The 20,000-nt window shown below is 47.1% G+C and overlaps 1 protein-coding gene across 1 annotated transcript in view; it reads right to left on the minus strand.

Annotated features, from left to right (window-relative positions):
• Nucleotides 1-1,483: 1,483 nt before the first annotated feature.
• The window catches only part of LOC124035523 (ADAMTS-like protein 3), a 157,022-nt gene continuing 138,505 nt past the window's right edge, over nt 1,484-20,000 (minus strand). The window contains 8 exon segments of the mRNA XM_046348982.1: nt 1,484-1,572; nt 4,135-4,282; nt 11,918-11,991; nt 11,994-12,127; nt 15,234-15,284; nt 15,711-15,849; nt 16,794-16,905; nt 18,076-18,233. Of these exon segments, the coding sequence (XP_046204938.1) occupies nt 1,484-1,572; nt 4,135-4,282; nt 11,918-11,991; nt 11,994-12,127; nt 15,234-15,284; nt 15,711-15,849; nt 16,794-16,905; nt 18,076-18,233 (905 nt within the window).

The raw sequence follows: 20,000 nt of genomic DNA on the forward strand, positions 1-20,000 counted from the left end.
GTGTGGGAGATGTGTGTGTGGGTGTGTGAGCCTCTAGACCTGACAGATCCCAGGGTGTGTGTGTCAGTACTAACAGGACCACAGCAGCAGGCCATAATCACATGCTCATCACCACCAGAGGAAGGAGAGGAAACCCACCAGGACATTAGCACAGACCTGTGGATAAGCTCTGGCGGTATGTGTGTATATGTGTGAGTTATCAGGCCCGTGATAAGGGCTTGTGTTGGAGACATCCGGACCGCCATGCTCAGTGACTCAGCCTCTACACACGCATGCACACACACACCACCGGAATCCTGGAGTGTTCTCCTATATATAGCAACATGAGTAACTGTGCGGAAAAGGAACGTCTAAAAGGGAAGTCTCTGATAGGGGTTAGGCACTACAGCAGTAATACGAGACAAGTTATCAAAGGAAACGACTCAATCTGGCCTTTGCTCAGACTATACTGAGGGTTGCCAGATCTGCTGTGTTCCTGGTAAGTTGTTCAACTACTGCGGGGTCTCTCTCTCCTTGGTAGTCTTATACAATTCTACTTTGAAACAAAAGTATACACCTCACACACATGGTTATGGGATTTTAAAAAAGAAGACACCTGTATCATGTCAGATATAGATTTTAAATGTATTAAATGTTGAGTTTGCATCCCCAATAATACACTTTAAATGCATTACAGACGACTGAAATATAAAAAAACTGTTTGACATAGAAACACCAGATGTTATGTGTTTAAAAAAATATATGTTTAATAACTATGAAATGACAAATACCATTCCACCCATGAGGCCACTAGAGGGTGCTTTAGTAATTTGACTGTAGGAAAGGGACACACACATTTACTCCACATACTGTTTAATAAGCGATGCCTTTGGAAGACCACAGCCGACCGCGGCGGAGGAGGTATGCACGCACGCTTGTGTATGTCTGCTTCTTCATGTGTGTGTGTGTGTGTGTGTGTGTGTGTGTGTGTGTGTGTGTGTGTGTGTGTGTGTGTGTGTGTGTGTGTGTGTGTGTGTGTGTGTCTGATGTCTGCTTCTTCATGTGTGTGTTTATATGCGTGTGTGTGCCTACCTGCATGCACTTTAAGTGTGTGTGTGTGTGTGTGTGTGTGTGTGTGTGTGTGTGTGTGTGTGTGTGTGTGTGTGTGTGTGTGTGTGTGTGTGTGTGTGTGTGTGTGTGTGTGTGTGTGTGTGTGTGTGTGTGTGTGTGTGTGTGTGTGTTGTCGCATCTGTTTGTGTGCATGTGTGTTTGTGTGTGTATGTATGTGATCTTGTGTCTGTGTGCGTGTGTGAGTCTGTGTGTTATTGCATCTGTTTGTGTGCATGTGTGTTTGTGTGTGTATGTGTGTGATCTTGTGTCTGTGTGCCTGTGTGAGTCTGTGTGTTATCGCATCTGTTTGTGTGCATGTGTGTTTGTATGTGTGTGATCTTGTGTCTGTGTGCGTGTGCTCATGCAGTGTGGACTTGAGTGTGTGTATCTCTACTCACGTTGGTTCCTCTGTAGCGGTGCGTTGTTCTTCCAGCTCCTGGGCTTGTTTTAACCAGGGTAGCTTGGCCTCCACAGGAACTGACTCTAGACCAGATATTAAACACACATAGTTAGTCAGCTGCCTTACACTGGGCACAGTAACTGACTCCAGATCAGGGAAAGAGAGTTTTAAGCCACATTCCCATGGGTTGGCCTAGGATAACACTGCAATGTGTGAAACATCTCTCTCTCTCTCTGGTTTAATATCCTTGTGGGGACATTTTGCCAGCGCGCAAGGAAAAATGCTATTTTAGGCTTAGGAATTAGGTTTAGGGTTACAGTTAGTTAGGGTTTGGGTTAGCGTTAGGTTTAGGGTTACAGTTAGTTAGGGGTTGGGTTAGCGTTAGGTTTAGGGTTACAGTTAGTTAGGGTGTGGGTTAGGTTAAAGGGTTACAGTTAGTTAGGGTTTGGGTTAAGGTTAGGGTTAGGTTAAAGGGTTACGGTTAGTTAGGGTTAGGGTTAGGTTAAAGGGTTACAGTTAGTTAGGGTTTGGGTTAGGTTAAAGGGTTACGGTTAGTTAGGGTTTGGGTTCAGGTTAGGGTTAGGTTAAAGGGTTACGGTTAGTTAGGGTTTGGGTTAAGGTTAGGGTTAGGTTAAAGGGTTACGGTTAGTTAGGGTTTGGGTTAAGGTTTGGGTTAGGTTAAAGGGTTACGGTTAGTTAGGGTTTGGGTTAAGGTTAGGGTTAGGTTAAAGGGTTACAGTTAGTTAGGGTTTGGGTTAATGTTAGGGTTAGGTTTAGGGTTACAGTTAGTTAGGGTTAAGGTTAGGGTTAGGTTAAAGGGTTACGGTTAGCGGTTAGGGAAAATAGGATTTTGAATGGGAATCAATTGTTTGGTCCCCACAAGGACAGTAAAACAAATGTGTGTGTGTGTGTGTGTGTGTGTGTGTGTGTGTGTGTGTGTGTGTGTGTGTGTGTGTGTGTGTGTGTGTGTGTGTGTGTGTGTGTGTGTGTGTGTGTGTGTGTGTGTGTGTGTGTGTGTGTGTGTGTGTGTGTGTGTGTGTGTGTGTGTGTGTGTGTGTGTGTGTGTGTGTGTGTGTAAGATAGACTGTGTGCATGGGTGTGCAAGGCCCTGACTGACCCTGACTGACCCCAGCATGAAAATGACCCAACCAATCTCCATACTACTAAATCAGAAGAGAGGGGCGTTTGATTTACAATACATCCCCCTCTCAACCAAATGATCATCCTTACTATTTCAATGGGAAACTTTTAAAAAGCAAATATTTCCCTCTCAAGTAGCTCATATTTTCACTCTCCATTTACTCCAGATGTCTACCACGATGCCAGTTTTGACTCTTTGCCAACATTACTGAAGCCTGGAGTTCTAGAGCCAAACCCACATCACTCTGCACACACACATACACACTCCACACACAGACTTTCTGATACACCCGCTCCACACACACACATATACACACCCCAGTGGTCTTTAGTCTCCAGTCCCTCAGCCATATCTAGCTGTGATAATGAAGCCCTATGACTTAGTTAATTGTCTGCTGTGTAAATATTTGCTTGTCAGATTGAGTTTTACTCTTGACTGTATGTAGACAGGGAGGCTGACAGTATATTGACAGGGGAGGCTAGTTGTGTATGTAGACAGGGGGAGGCTGACAGTACTAGTTGTATTATGTATGTAGACAGGGGGAGGCTGACAGTACTAGTTGTATGTAGACAGGGACAGGGGGGGAGGCTGACAGTACTAGTTGTATGTAGACAGGGGATGCTGACAGTATTAGCTGTATGTAGACAGGGGAGGCTGACAGTACTAGCTGTATGTAGACAGGGGATGCTGACAGTATTAGCTGTATGTAGACAGGGGATGCTGACAGTATTAGCTGTATGTAGACAGGGGATGCTGACAGTATTAGCTGTATGTAGACAGGGGATGCTGACAGTATTAGTTGTATGTAGACAGGGGATGCTGACAGTATTAGCTGTATGTAGACAGGGGATGCTGACAGTATTAGCTGTATGTAGACAGGGGATGCTGACAGTATTAGCTGTATGTAGACAGGGGATGCTGACAGTATTAGCTGTATGTAGACAGGGGATGCTGACAGTACTAGTTGTATGTAGACAAGGGATGCTGACAGTATTAGCTGTATGTAGACAGGGGATGCTGACAGTATTAGCTGTATGTAGACAGGGGATGCTGACAGTACTAGTTGTATGTAGACAGGGATGCTGACAGTATTAGCTGTATGTAGACAGGGGATGCTGACAGTATTAGCTGTATGTAGACAGGGGATGCTGACAGTATTAGCTGTATGTAGACAGGGGAGGCTGACAGTATTGTATGTAGACAGGGATGCTGACAGTATTAGTGTATGTAGACAGGGGATGCTGACAGTATTAGCTGTATGTAGACAGGGGATGCTGACAGTATTAGTTGTATGTAGACAGGGGATGCTGACAGTATTAGCTGTATGTAGACAGGGGATGCTGACAGTATTAGCTGTATGTAGACAGGGGATGCTGACAGTATTAGCTGTATGTCGACAGGGGATGCTGACAGTATTAGCTGTATGTAGACAGGGGATGCTGAAAGTATTAGCTGTATGTAGACAGGGACACACACATAAACACAGACACAGTGGATACCGTACCTCTGGGTTTGTGGCATGCGACAGGTACCAGGCAGTCTTCTTTGATATGTGGTTTGAGGGATGTGTTACAGCCACCAGTGTGCTGTCCTCTGTGGTCGATACACAGGACCACTCTGTACCGCAACCCACGGCCACACGTCACTGTGCACTGCAAAACACACCCACACACACACACACACACACACACAGAGACACAGAGACACAGACACACACACACACACACACACACACACACACACACACACACACACACACACACACACACACACACACACACACACACACACACACACACACACACACACACACACACACACACACACAGTTACAATAGCACACACTATAACGAACCACCAGTTTATATAAACGTAATACTGACTTTCTATAAATTGTATATGTTATATGCACATAAGCTCCTGTTCTTACCACATACAGCCAGTTCATATAGGCTTCATAGCCAGTTCATATAGGCTTCATAGCCAGTTCATATAGGCTTCATAGCCAGTTCATGTAGGCTTCATAGCCAGTTCATATAGGCTTCATAGCCAGTTTACAGAGGCTTGTAGCCAATTAACAGAAGCAGTGTCTTCAAGTTCTTCTGTGTGCACATCACTGAGGACCTGAAATGGTCTCGCCACACCGACATCATGATGAAGAAGGCGCCTCTACAACCTCAGGCCGCTGAATAAATGTGACGTGGCCCCTAACATGCTGACCAGACCGGACACGTCACGTGCGTGAGCGTCGCAAAATACATGTAGAAATCCATGTTATTCAATTATTGCACCCACACTGCTCGAACGTGTCAACGTGCGTCTGCGATGCCAAGGGCTAAAATAGAACTCCTTTCTATTTCTGACGCAGATCGCGCTGCAAGTTCTGCCTCTCCCATCTCCTCATTGGTTTATAGAAGCAGGTACCCACGTGCCATCTCCTCATTGGTTATACCCATGTGAGTGATTGAAAGACGAACTGGTTTGCCGGTTGTCGTGGTAATACTATGAAAGTGTAGATGCCATCACCATATAAGTTCAAAGATGAAAAAGCCTGGAAGGAGGAGAGATGACTAGAAACGATTCGGTTGGCCGTTCTATATGTGGATTAATTGTCAGAGTAGAGGACCTTGTGCATTTCAGGTAAAATAACAACTCAATGTATATATCCCAGGACAAATTAGCTAGCAACAGCAAACTAGCTAAACAGGACAAATTAGCCAGCAAGTGCAAGCTAACTAGCTAAATTGCCATACATGTTTAATGCTTTTCGACCTGTCCCCAAATTAATGTAATTGGTTCAGAGTTGTTTTGATATTTTAACCTGCGTGTCGTGATCGCGTTTGGTGTAGGGGGACAAAATAAAATGATGCACAATAGCGCACGATGGCACTATTTGGGTTCCGTGTAAGACCCTCGTAAACATCTACAGATCTACAGCACCATTGAGCGCATTCTGTCGGGCTGCATCGCCACCTGATACGGCAACTGCTCCGCACTCAACCGCAAGGCTCTTCAGAGGGAGGTGAAAGCAACTGCTCCGCACTCAACCGCATGGCTCTTCAGAGGGAGGTGAAGGCAGCTGATCCGCACTCAACCGCAAGGCTCTTCAGAGGGAGGTGAAGGCAGCTGCTCCGCACTCAACCACATGGCTCTTCAGAGGGAGGTGAAGGCAACTGCTCCACACTCAACCGCAAGGCTCTTCAGAGGGAGGTGAAGGCAACTGCTCCGCACTCAACCGCAAGGCTCTTCAGAGGGAGGTGAAGGCAGCTGCTCCGCACTCAACCGCAAGGCTCTTCAGAGGGAGGTGAAGGCAACTGCTCCGCACTCAACCGCAAGGCTCTTCAGAGGGAGGTGATGGCAGCTGCTCCGCACTCAACCGCATGGCTCTTCAGAGGGAGGTGAAGGCAGCTGCTCCGCACTCAACCGCAAGGCTCTTCAGAGGGAGGTGAAGGCAACTGCTCCGCACTCAACCGCATGGCTCTTCAGAGGGAGGTGAAGGCAACTGCTCCGCACTCAACTGCAAGGCTCTTCAGAGGGAGGTGAAGGCAGCTGCTCCGCACTCAACCACATGGCTCTTCAGAGGGAGGTGAAGGCAACTGCTCCGCACTCAACCACATGGCTCTTCAGAAGGAGGTGAAGGCAACTGCTCCGCACTCAACCGCAAGGCTCTTCAGAGGGAGGTGAAGGCAACTGCTCCGCACTCAACCACATGGCTCTTCAGAGGGAGGTGAAGGCAGCTGCTCCGCACTCAACCGCATGGCCCTTCAGAGGGAGGTGAAGGCAACTGCTCCGCACTCAACCGCATGGCTCTTCAGAGGGAGGTGAAGGCAACTGCTCCGCACTCAACCGCAAGGCTCTTCAGAGGGAGGTGAAGGCAACTGCTCCGCACTCAACCGCATGGCTCTTCAGAGGGAGGTGAAGGCAACTGCTCCGCACTCAACCGCAAGGCTCTTCAGAGGGAGGTGAAGGCAGCTGCTCCGCACTCAACCGCAAGGCTCTTCAGAGGGAGGTGAAGGCAGCTGCTCCGCACTCAACCGCATGGCCCTTCAGAGTGAGGTGAAGGCAACTGCTCCGCACTCAACCGCAAGGCTCTTCAGAGGGAGGTGAAGGCAACTGCTCCGCACTCAACCACATGGCTCTTACATACATACATTTACATTTTACATTTAAGTCATTTAGCAGACGCTCTTATCCAGAGCGACTTACAAATTGGTGCATTCACCTTATGACATCCAGTAGAACAGTCATTATGCAGGTGAACGAGGACCCAAACGCGACTTAACAGAAACAGAGTTTATTAATGTTCAAAACGGAATAACAGAAATCCTCTAGATTGTAGAGGGGAAAACAACTGGAGAAGCGGCCACAGACTGCAGGTCGCTTCGGGTAGGCGCAGGCCGTAGTCGACTGAGACACCTGCTCACACGCAGCGTCTGATGAAGGCACAAAACACGACAGGACAGGGTAATACACAATCACGGCAAAAACACGACAGGACAGGGCGAAACGCAATCACAGCATGGTGAATACAATGCAAGGAACTGACGGCACAGGAACGGAACACAAAGGAATAAATAGGGACTCTAATCAGGGAAAGGATCGGGAACAGGTGTGGGAAGACTAAATGATGATTAGGGGAATAGGAACAGCTGGGAGCAGGAACGGAACGATAGAGAGAAGAGAGAGCGAGAGAGTGAGAGAGGGAGGGGGAGAGAGAGGGCTAGAAGGAGGGAAAGAACCAAATAAGACCAGCAGAGGGAAACGAATAGAATGGGAAGCACAGGGACAAGACAAGATAATAAATGACAAACATGACAGTACCCCCCCACTCACCGAGCGCCTCCTGGCGCTCTCGAGGAGGAACACTGGCGGCAACGGAGGAAATCATAGATCAAACGGTCCAGCACGTCCCGAGAAAGAACCCAACTCCTCTCCTCAGGACCGTAACGAAAAACGATAAAAAGGGAAACTAGGGTACTACTCTAAAAAAAAAATGAGAACTAGGGACAGACTGAGACACAGCAAGGGCAGGGACAATAACAGGAGAGATGCGATGGCAGGGAACAGACTGAGACCCAGCAAGACCAGGAGCAGAAGCAGAAAAAAAATTACCAGACTTCTTCTGCGCGCAGTCTGAACACGCAGCCACGAAACGGCGCGTGTCACGCTCCTGAGTCGGCCACCAAAAGCGCTGGCGAATAGACGCAAGAGTGCCTCGAACACCGGGATGACCAGCTAACTTGGCAGAGTGAGCCCACTGAAGAACAGCCAGACGAGTGGAAACAGGAACGAAAAGGAGGTTACTAGGACAAGCGCGCGGCGACGCAGTGTGCGTGAGTGCTTGCTTAACCTGTCTTTCAATTCCCCAGACTGTCAACCCGACAACACGCCCATAAGGAAGAATCCCCTCGGGATCAGTAGAAGCCACAGAAGAACTAAACAGACGGGATAAGGCATCAGGCTTGGTGTTCTTGCTACCCGGACGGTAAGAAATCACAAACTCGAAACGAGCGAAAAACAACGCCCAACGAGCTTGACGGGCATTAAGTCGTTTGGCAGAACGGATGTACTCAAGGTTCTTATGGTCTGTCCAAACGACAAAGGAACGGTCGCCCTCCAACCACTGTCGCCATTCGCCTAGGGCTAAGCGGATGGCGAGCAGTTCACGGTTACCCACATCATAGTTGCGCTCAGATGGCGACAGGCGATGAGAAAAATAAGCGCACGGATGAACCTTATCGTCAGACTGGAAGCGCTGGGACAGAATGGCTCCCACGCCTACCTCTGAAGCGTCAACCTCGACAATGAATTGTCTAGTGACGTCAGGAGTAACGAGGATAGGAGCGGACGTAAAACGTTCTTTTAGAAGATCAAAAGCTCCCTGGGCGGAACCGGACCACTTAAAACACGTCTTGACAGAAGTAAGAGCTGTGAGAGGGGCAGCAACTTGACCGAAATTACGAATGAAACGCCGATAGAAATTAGCGAAACCTAAAAAGCGCTGCAACTCGACACGTGACCTTGGAACGGGCCAATCACTGACAGCTTGGACCTTAGCGGAATCCATCTGAATGCCTTCAGCGGAAATAACGGAACCGAGAAAAGTAACGGAGGAGACATGAAAAGAGCACTTCTCAGCCTTTACGTAGAGACAATTCTCTAAAAGGCGCTGTAGAACACGTCGAACGTGCTGAACATGAATCTCGAGTGACGGAGAAAAATCAGGATATCGTCAAGATAGACAAAAACAAAAATGTTCAGCATGTCTCTCAGAACATCATTAACTAATGCCTGAAAAACAGCTGGCGCATTGGCGAGACCGAACGGCAGAACCCGGTACTCAAAATGCCCTAACGGAGTGTTAAACGCCGTTTTCCACTCGTCCCCCTCTCTGATGCGCACGAGATGGTAAGCGTTACGAAGGTCCAACTTAGTAAAGCACCTGGCTCCCTGCAGAATCTCGAAGGCTGATGACATAAGGGGGAAGCGGATAACGATTCTTAACCGTTATGTCATTCAGCCTCGATAATCCACGCAGGGGCGCAGAGTACCGTCCTTCTTCTTAACAAAAAGAACCCCGCCCCGGCCGGAGAAGAAGAAGGCACTATGGTACCGGCGTCAAGAGACACAGACAAATAATCCTCGAGAGCCTTACGTTCGGGAGCCGACAGAGAGTATAGTCTACCTCGAGGAGGCGTGGTCCCTGGAAGGAGATCAATACTACAATCATACGACCGGTGAGGAGGAAGGGAGTTGGCTCGGGACCGACTGAAGACCGTGCGCAGATCATGATATTCCTCCGGCACTCCTGTCAAATCGCCAGGTTCCTCCTGAGAAGTAGGGAGAGAAGAAACGGGAGGGATGGCAGACATTAAACACTTCACATGACAAGAAACGTTCCAGGATAGGATAGAATTACTAGACCAATTAATAGAAGGATTATGACATACTAGCCAGGGATGACCCAAAACAACAGGTGTAAACGGTGAACGGAAAATCAAAAAAGAAATAGTCTCACTGTGGTTACCAGATACTGTGAGAGTTAAAGGTAGTGTCTCAAATTTGATGCTGGGAAGATGACTACCATCTAAGGCAAACATGGGCGTAGGCTTGTCTAACGGTCTGAAAGGAATGTTATGTTTCCGAACCCATGCTTCGTCCATGAAACAACCCTCAGCCCCAGAGTCAATCAAGGCACTGCATGTAGCACCCGAACCGGTCCAGCGTAGATGGACCGACATAGTAGTACAAGATCTAGATGAAGGGACCTGAGTAGTAGCGCTCACCAGTAGCCCTCCGCTTACTGATGGGCTCTGGCCTCTTACTGGACATGAATTAACAAAATGTCCAGCAACTCCGCAATAGAGGCACAGGCGGTTGGTGATCCTCCGTTCCCTCTCCTTAGTCGAGATGCGAATCCCTCCCAGCTGCATGGGCTCAGTCTCAAAGCCAGAGGAGGGAGATGGTTGCGATGCGGAGCAGGGAAACACCGTTGATGCGAGCTCTCTTCCACGAGCCCGGTGACGAAGATCTACCCGTCGTTCTATGCGGATGGCGAGAGCAATCAAAGAGTCCACATCTGAAGGAACCTCCCGGGAGAGAATCTCATCCTTAACCACTGCGTGGAGTCCCTCCAGAAAACGAGCGAGCAGCGCCGGCTCGTTCCACTCACTAGAGGCAGCAAGAGTGCGAAACTCAATGGAATAATCCGTTATGGACCGTTCACCTTGGCATAAGGAAGCCAGGGCCCTAGAAGCCTCCCCACCAAAAACTGAACGGTCAAAAACCCGAATCATCTCCTCTTTAAAGTTCTGGAATCTGTTAGAGCAATCAGCCCTTGCCTCCCAGATAGCTGTGCCCCATTCTCGAGCCCGGCCAGTAAGGAGTGAAATGACGTAAGCAACCCGAGCTCTCTCTAGAGTATGTGTGGGGTTGGAGAGAGAACACAATCTCACACTGCGTGAGAAAGGAGCGGCACTCAGTGGGCTGCCCGGAGTAGCAAGGTGGGTTATTAACCCTGGGTTCTGGAGGCTCGGCAGGCCAGGAAGTAACAGGTGGCACGAGACGTAGACTCTGGAACTGTCCAGAGAGGTCGGAAACCTGAGCGGCCAGGTTCTCCACGGCATGGCGAGCAGCAGACAATTCCTGCTCGTGTCTGCCGAGCATGGCTCCTTGGATCTTGACGGCAGTGTAAACAGCGTCTGAAGTCGCTGGGTCCATTCCTTGGTCAGTTCCTTCTGTCATGCAGGTGAACGAGGACCCAAACGCGACTTAACAGAAACAGAGTTTATTAATGTTCAAAACGGAATAACAGAAATCCTCTAGATTGTAGAGGGGAAAACAACTGGAGAAGCGGCCACAGACTGCAGGTCGCTTCGGGTAGGCGCAGGCCGTAGTCGACTGAGACACCTGCTCACACGCAGCGTCTGATGAAGGCACAAAACACGACAGGACAGGGTAATACACAATCACGGCAAAAAACACGACAGGACAGGGCGAAACGCAATCACAGCATGGTGAATACAATGCAAGGAACTGACGGCACAGGAACGGAACACAAAGGAATAAATAGGGACTCTAATCAGGGGAAAGGATCGGGAACAGGTGTGGGAAGACTAAATGATGATTAGGGGAATAGGAACAGCTGGGAGCAGGAACGGAACGATAGAGAGAAGAGAGAGCGAGAGAGTGAGAGAGGGAGGGGGAGAGAGAGGGCTAGAAGGAGGGAAAGAACCAAATAAGACCAGCAGAGGGAAACGAATAGAATGGGAAGCACAGGGACAAGACAAGATAATAAATGACAAACATGACAGCTGCAGTGCTATTTGGGTAATCAGATTCATCCCGCCGTACTTTATCATTATTCTGCTGCAGTGCTATTTGGGTAATCAGATTCATCCCGCCGTACTTTATCATTATTCTGCTGCAGTGCTATTTGGGTAATCAGATTCATCCCACCGTACTTTATCATTATTCTGCTGCAGTGCTATTTGGGTAATCAGATTCATCCCGCCGTACTTTATCATTATTCTGCTGCAGTGCTATTTGGGTAATCAGATTCATCCCACCGTACTTTATCATTATTCTGCTGCAGTGCTATTTGGGTAATCAGATTCATCCCACCGTACTTTATAATTTTTCTTTTTTTTAAACATTTTAATTAATTGTTTGACATTTTACTGCATTGTTAGAAGCTAGTAACATAAGCATTTCACTGCACCCACTATAACACCTGGTAAACTGTGAATGCGATCAATAAAAACCTTGATTAGATTTTGGTAGCTCACCTGAGACCACTCCATGGCAACCCACTGTGGGCAGGTGAAGCTGTTGCAGCTCTGCTGCGTGATTGGCCGAGGGAGTGTGTGCACTTCCACTCCTCCACCTGAGTGATCTGTCCGTGGGCGTCGTCCTCAACACACACCACGCTGCGCTCCTGCAGCCCGCCGCTCTCTCCACACGACACTGAACACTCCGTCCAGGGACCCTGCTCCCACCTGGGGAAAAACAGCAATAAGATGCATAGAACTCTTTATAATGCTTTAAACAGTGACAGAGATATTGCATACTGGACCCTGGACCCTATTCCAACTAAACTACTGAAAGAGCTGCTTCCTGTGCTTGGCCCTCCTATGTTGAACATAATAAACGGCTCTCTATCCACCGGATGTGTACCAAACTCACTAAAAGTGCCAGTAATAAAGCCTCTTGAAAAAGCCAAACCTCGACCCAGAAAATATTAAAAACTATCGGCCAATATCGAATCTTCCATTCCTCTCAAAAAGTTTTGAAAAAGCTGTTTCGCAGCAACTCACTGCCTTCCTGAAGACAAACAATGTATACGAAATGCTTCAGTCTGGTTTTAGACCCCATCATAGCACTGAGACTGCACTTGTGAAGGTGGTAAATTACCTTTTAATGGCGTCAGACCGAGGCTCTGCATCTGTCCTCGTGCTCCTAGACCTTAGTGCTGCTTTTGATACCATCGATCACCACATTCTTTTGGAGAGATTGGAAACCCAAATTGGTCTACACGGACAAGTTCTGGCCTGGTTTAGATCTTATCTGTCGTCTGCTAGAATCCTGACTAGAACCAAAACATGTGATCACATTACTCCAGTGCTAGCTTACCCACACTGGCTTCCTGTTAAGGCAAGGGCTGATTTCAAGGATTTACTGCTAACCTACAAAGCATTACATGGGCTTACTCCTACCTATCTTTCCGATTTGGTCCTGCCATACATACCTACACATACGTTACGGTCACAAGACGCAGGCCTCCTAATTGTCCCTAGAATTGCTAAGCAAACAGCTGGAGGCAGGGCTTTGTCCTATAGAGCTCCATTTTTATGTGAGAGACGCAGACTCGGTCTCAGTCTTTACTGAAGACACATCTCTTCAGTAGGTCATATAATTGAGTGTAGTCTGGCCCAGGAGTGTGAAGATGAACAGAAAGGCTCTGGAGCAACGAACCGTCCTTGCTGTCTCTGCCTGGCCGGTTCCCCTCTTTCCACTGGGATTCTCTGCCTCAAACCCTATTACAGGGGCTGAGTCACTGGCTTACTGGTGCTCTTCCATGCCGTCCCTAGGAGGGGTGCGTCACTTGAGTAGGTTGAGTCACTGACGTGGTCTTCGTCTCTGGGTTGGCGCCCCCCCTTTTGGTGTGCCGTGGCGGAGATCTTTGTGGGCTATACTCGGCCTTGTCTCAGGATGGTAAGTTGGTGGTTGAAGATATCCCTCTAGTGGTGTGGGGGCTGTGCTTTGGCAAAGTGGGTGGGGTTATATCCTGCCTGTTTGGCCCTGTCCGGGGGTATCATCGGATGGGGCCACAGTGTCTCCTGACCCCTCCTGTCTCAGCCTCCAGTATTCTGCAGTAGTTTATGTGTCGGGGGGCTAGGGCCAGTCTGTTATATCTGGAATATTTCTCCTGTCTTATCCAGTGTCCTGTGTGAATTTAAGTATGCTTTCTATAATTCTCTCTTTCTTTCTTTCTTTCTTTCTTTCTTTCTTTCTTTCTTTCTTTGACTTTCTTTCTTTCTCCACCCGGTTTCAACTGTTCTGCCTGCAGCTATGGAACCCTGACCTGTTCACTGGGCATGCTACCTGTCCCAGACCTGCTGTTTTCAACTCTCTAGAGACAGCAGGAGGGGTAGAGATACTCTCAATGATCGGCTATGAAAAGCCAACTGACATTTACTCCTGAGGTGCTGACTTGTTGCACCTCGACAACTACTGTGATTATTATTTGACCATGATGGTAATTTAGGAACATTTGAACATCTTGGTCATGTTCCGTTATAATCTCTACCCGGCACAGCCAGAAGAGGACTGGCCACCCCTCATAGCCTGGTTCCTCTCTAGGTTTCTTCCTATGTTTTGGCCTTTCTAGGGAGGTTTTCCTAGCCACTGTGCTTCTACACCTTCATTGCTTGCTGTTTGGGGTTTTAGGCTGGGTTTCTGTACAGCACTTTGAGATATCAGCTGATGTAAGAAGGGCTATATAAAAACATTTGATTTAATATGACATAGCATAGCATAGGAGAAGCTAACACAGAGCTATAACATGTTTGTGACTATCTGTGACATCTAATTCCGTGACATAGCATAGGCATAACTATGCTATGTAGGAAGAATATATATGCTCAGAAGATGTTTGACATGTCCTCTCTGTTACTGACAGTAATAATAATGTCATAGTACTACAGTATTACAGGCTCTGTGATAAACGAGTGTCCTGTCCAGGGGGTGTACTACAGTAGTACAGGCCCTGTGATAGACTACTGTCCTGTCCAGGGTACTACAATAGTACAGGCCCTGTGATAGACTACTGTCCTGTCCAGGGTGTGTACTACAGTAGTACAGGCCCTGTGATAGACTACTGTCCTGTCCAGGGTACTACAATAGTACAGGCCCTGTGATAGACTACTGTCCTGTCCAGGGGGTGTACTACAGTAGTACATGCTCTGTGATAGACTAGTGTCCTGTCCAGGGTACTACAATAGTACAGGCCCTGTGATAAACTAGTGTCCTGTCCAGGGTACTACAATAGTACAGGCTCTGTGATAGACTAGTGTCCTGTCCAGGGTACTACAGTAGTACAGGCCGTGTGATAGACTAGTGTCCTGTCCAGGGTACTACAGTAGTACAGGCCCTGTGATAGACTAGTGTCCTGTCCAGGGTACTACAGTAGTACAGGCTCTGTGATAGACTAGTGTCCTGTCCAGGGGGTGTACTACAGTAGTACAGACCCTGTGATAGACTAGTGTCCTGTCCAGGGTACTACAGTAGTACAGGCCCTGTGATAGATTAGTGTCCTGTCCAGGGGACTACAGTAGTACAGGCTCTGTGATAGACTAGTGTCCTGTCCAGGGTTCTACAATAGTACAGCCTCTGTGATAGACTAGTGTCCTGTCCAGGGTACTACAGGGTACAGGCTCTGTGATAGACTAGTGTCCTGTCCAGGGTACTACAGGGTACAGGCTCTGTGATAGACTAGTGTCCTGTCCAGGGTACTACAGTAGTACAGGCCCTGTGATAGACTAGGTGTCCTGTCCAGGGTACAACAGGGTACAGGCTCTGTGATAGACTATGATGGTCACTCACCGTGGCAGAGGCTGAAAGTGGTCATAAGGCATCACCTCTATGAAGCCATCACTAGAGAAGAGAAAAGGAAGACAACGCCATGTCACCATGACCATTCAGAGGAACCATGTTTCCTATACAGCCTTCACATGCACAACCACGACTGGAAACAGGACAGGGTATGTCCCAAATGGCTCCCAATTCTACATGGTGCACTGCTTTTGACCAGGGCCTGCTTTTGACCAGGGCCTGCTTTTGACCAGGGCCTGCATTTGACCAGGGCCCATAGGGCAACCATTGTTGCCCAATTGTTGCCCTAAGGAATACCTAGGATAGGATAAGTAATCCTTCTCACCCCCCCCCCTTTAAGATTTAGATGCACTAATGTAAAGTGACTGTTCCACTGGATGTCATAAGGTGAATGCACCAATTTGTAAGTCGCTCTGGATAAGAGCGTCTGCTAAATGACTTAAATGTTTAAATGGTACATGTACATGCCTCTCAGGACAGAGGTCCATGTTGCACTCCTTGAGTTTGGGCGTGGGTTTGGTGTTCTCAGGGTAGCTGTTACAGTGGTGCTCTGGTAACACCTGACGGGACCTGATGTCTGTGCACTCTGCTGAGTTCAGCTGGTAACCTGGCAATAGGCAGAAACAATCAAGGTCAGCAATTAATAGGAACGAAAGCAAACATTGAACTAACATTTGGTGGGCAATGGGTTCATTTTGGGCCATTCAAATGTTTGTATCAATGTCTGTTTTGGGAAGAAACATGAAACGAAAGCACTAAAACACAGACACTTTGGGTCATTCACAATCAAATGTAACCAAAATATAAATTGAATGTATGAAATGGAAAACATTGGATGAACGTTTGGTTAATGCTGGGCTAACGTTTTGTTCAATCATATCTCAAGCCTCATCAACATCTCTCCAGCTTTGACACCTATAAGAGCTGATATGGGTTCAGTCATAAAGCTTTAACTAATAGTAGGCTTCAACAGTCTCTATAAGAGCTGGTCCGGGTTCAGGCAAAGCTGTTGCTGGCAACAAGAACAGTCTCTATAAGAGCTGATCTGGGTTCAGTCATAAATCTTCAGTGCTGGCACAGCCAATAAGCAACATAAGCAGCCGCTTAGGGCCCCACGGCTGCTAGGAACTCAGTTGGTTCCCAATTTACTATTGAGAGTTAGAATAGTAGAATACACAAGTTTCCATTTCAAAATGTGGTAGTGCATCAGAGGTTTTCCACTTGTTATGCAAGTCACTCAATTAACCCATGTCAGATCAAATGTTTTACATTGCTTAGTAAGTAAGTCTAACCAGCTAACTAAACTTTGTAGTAATGAGTAGAATTGCATGAAATGTGTTTTAAAACGTCAATAACTACCTGAGCGCCATGACAAAACATTTGACATTGAATTGAAATTATTTGCAATTTTTTCTCTCCACCACCAAGACAACTAAAATGCTAAAATGTTTTCACCACACAGGTTTTTGATCGCTTAGGGTCCCCAAAAGGCTCGGCCTTGTTAGCTAGCAACAACAGTCTCTTTAAGAGCTGATCTGGGGTCAGTCTCACCTCCTCCACAGGTGACAGAGCAGGGGAAGAAGTCAGTCTCTCTCCACTGGTACCTGATTGGTTGATAGAACAGGAACTGGACCACCGTGTCCTTCGGAGCAGCATATTTCACCTGGAGAGAACACACACACTGTTAGACACAGACACACACTCACACAATCATGTGCACGCACTCACACATCCATATCTAAAGATGTCTAGAGATCTAGACATGTTTAGAAAGATTATTGAGATTTAAGACTCAAACTCAGTCACTGGCCATAGAACTCATTGTATAAAGTCGTAAAACTCAATGTCTGAACAGACTCGGGTGCCAACATGAACCAGCCCAATCCTCATTTTCATGCAGAACATTCATCAGAAGAACGTCTCGCAATCAAGCATTTGGACCACACTCCCTTCTAGTATCCCTTTACTTAAATGAATTATTTCAACATTAATAATCACATTGAATAAACAAGGATTTGCTGACATCAGATGAAAGTAGAAGTTATTTTCTAAACTAAACATTTGTGATGTGGGTAATGTGTAGTTCATTTATGTCGCCGGGCTGTAGGCGCCGGTCCGATTCCTATATTATGTCATTGGTTCCATGTGAAAGACAGCGGATCCCTTTTACCTTTATAGTGCACTCATTTTAAAAGTTGTGGACTAGAAAGGGAAAAGGGCACCATTTAGCAGGCAGCCTAGGCCTACATACTAGTGTCTGCTATGGAATACACACAGGGCCTGATTTTCAGACTATGATGATCATTATGAAGATAATGCTAACGATGATGATGATGATTAGGAGAGCCATGGCACTCAGTGTTTTATTGCCACAGAAATGGGAGTCGTGTCATGTTTGTGCAATGCTTTGATAAACCTCAATGACATGGGAGAGAGCTTAGGGAGTGTCCCAAATGGAACCCAATCCCCTGAAGTGCACGACTTAAAAGTGCACTAGGTCAAAGGTAGTGCACTACAAAGGGAATATGGTGGGATTTGGGACGCAAGCTGACTTAGTGGGTGTAATCAGCATACTTCACTAACATGCAATGTGTATGTATTGGCAAGGGCTTTCATCAATCTGTTCAGTATTCTGACATGAGTGGATGTAAAAGAATGTTCATTTACAAAAACAATATTGACATGGTTACTGAGATTACAACATCTAAGAACACAAAAAAAGACTTTCAGAATCATAAGAGAAATTGAGAAATGACTTGGATGATGTAGGTATGCATTTCCCTCATGAATGATGTAGATAGACATTTCCATCAGCTCCTCTTCCTCGTGTCACCTTGATGATGTAATCGGCTCCCAGAGGTCCTTGTGTCCTGAGCGTCTGTCTGTCTGTCCCTTTCTGGTAGTCCACGGTGGTGTTGCCGATGATGTAGGAACCGGGAGAGACCAGACTGTGCTCCTCTCTATGACCCTGCAGAGACTGGGTCTCGATTACTGCAGGAGAGAGAGAGAGAGAAAGGGAGGGGGGAGAGAATGAGAATGAGAGAGGGGAGAGATCGAGGGAGAGAGAGAAAGAGACACACAAAGACATAATGAGGTAAATCTGGATGTATAAAGTCCATCAGCAGTACAGCTGAACAGTTGATAACGGTGTCGATGTAGATCACAGAGAGTGGTTTTAACCTGGTCTGAAAGCTGAACACAGCAGACGGTAGTTAAGCTGCTGCAGTAACGTCTAACCTTCAGCTCGGCGAGTTAACACTGTTTGCTGTGTGTGTGTGTGTGTGTGTGTGTGTGTGTGTGTGTGTGTGTGTGTGTGTGTGTGTGTGTGTGTGTGTGTGTGTGTGTGTGTGTGTGTGTGTGTGTGTGTGTGTGTGTGTGTGTGTGTGTGTGTGTGTGTGTGTGTGTGCGCTCACTCTCATGATTCCCACCTATACATGAATGGACCAGTGCCCATATTCATAAAGTGTATCAGAGTAGGAGTGCTGGGATTAGTTTGTCCCTTTAGATCACAATGTATAAGATTTACAGTGGGGCAAAAAAGTATTTAGTCAGCCACCAATTGTGCAAGTTCTCCCACTTAAAAAGATGAGAGAGGCCTGTCATTTACATCATAGGTACACTTCAACTATGACAGACAAAATTAGATTTTTCTTTCTCCAGAAAATCACATTGTAGGATTTTTAATGAATTTATTTGCAAACTATGGTGGAAAATATGTATATGGTCAATAACAAAAGTATATCTCAATAGTTTGTTATATACCCTTTGTTGGCAATGCCAGAGGTTAAACGTCTTCTGTAAGTCTTCACAATGTTTTCACACACTGTTGCTAGTATTTTGGCCCATTCACCCATGCAGATCTCCTCGAGAGCAGTGATGTTTTGGGTCTGTTTGCTGGGCAACACAGACTTTCAACTCCCTCCAAAGATTTTCTATGGGGTTGAGATCTGGAGACTGGCTAGGCCACTCTAGGACCTTGAAATGCTTCTTACGAAGCCACTCCTTCGTTGCCCGGGAGGTGTGTTTCGGATCATTGTCATGCTGAAAGACCCAGCCACGTTTCATCTTCAATGCCCTTGCTAATGCAAGGAGGTTTTCACTCAAAATCTCACGATACATGGCCCCATTCATTCTTTCCTTTATCAGTCCCTTTGCAGAAAAACAGTAGGTATGGTGTTCTTTGGATGCAACTCAGCATTCTATGTCCTCCAAACACGACGAGTTGAGTTTTTACCAAAAAGTTATATTTTGGTTTCATCTGACCATATGACATTCTCCCAATCTTCTTCTGGATCATCCAAATGCTCTCTAGCAAACTTCAGAAAGGCCTGGACATGTACTGGCTTAAGCAGGGGGACACGTCTGGCACTGCAGGCGTAGTGCAGGCGTCCCTGTCGGCGTAGTGTGTTACTGATGGTAGGCTTTGTTACTTTGGTCCCAGCTCTCTGCAGGTCATTCACTAGATCCCCCCGTGTGGTTCTGGGATTTTTGCTCACCGTTCTTGTGATCATTTTGACCCCACGGGGTGAGATCTTGCGTGGAGACCCAGATCGAGGGAGATAATCAGTGGTCTTGTATGTCTTCCATTGCCTAATAATTGCTCCCACAGTTGATTTCTTCAAACCAAGCTGCTTACCTATTGCAGATTCAGTCTTCCCAGCCTGGTGCAGGTCTACAATTTTGTTTCTGGTGTCCTTTGACAGCTCTTTGGTCTTGGCTATAGTGGAGTTTGGAGTGTGACTATTTGAGCTTGTGGAC

The sequence above is a fragment of the Oncorhynchus gorbuscha genome, linkage group LG05 (genome assembly GCF_021184085.1).
Source record: "Oncorhynchus gorbuscha isolate QuinsamMale2020 ecotype Even-year linkage group LG05, OgorEven_v1.0, whole genome shotgun sequence".
Classification (NCBI taxonomy): domain Eukaryota; kingdom Metazoa; phylum Chordata; class Actinopteri; order Salmoniformes; family Salmonidae; genus Oncorhynchus; species Oncorhynchus gorbuscha.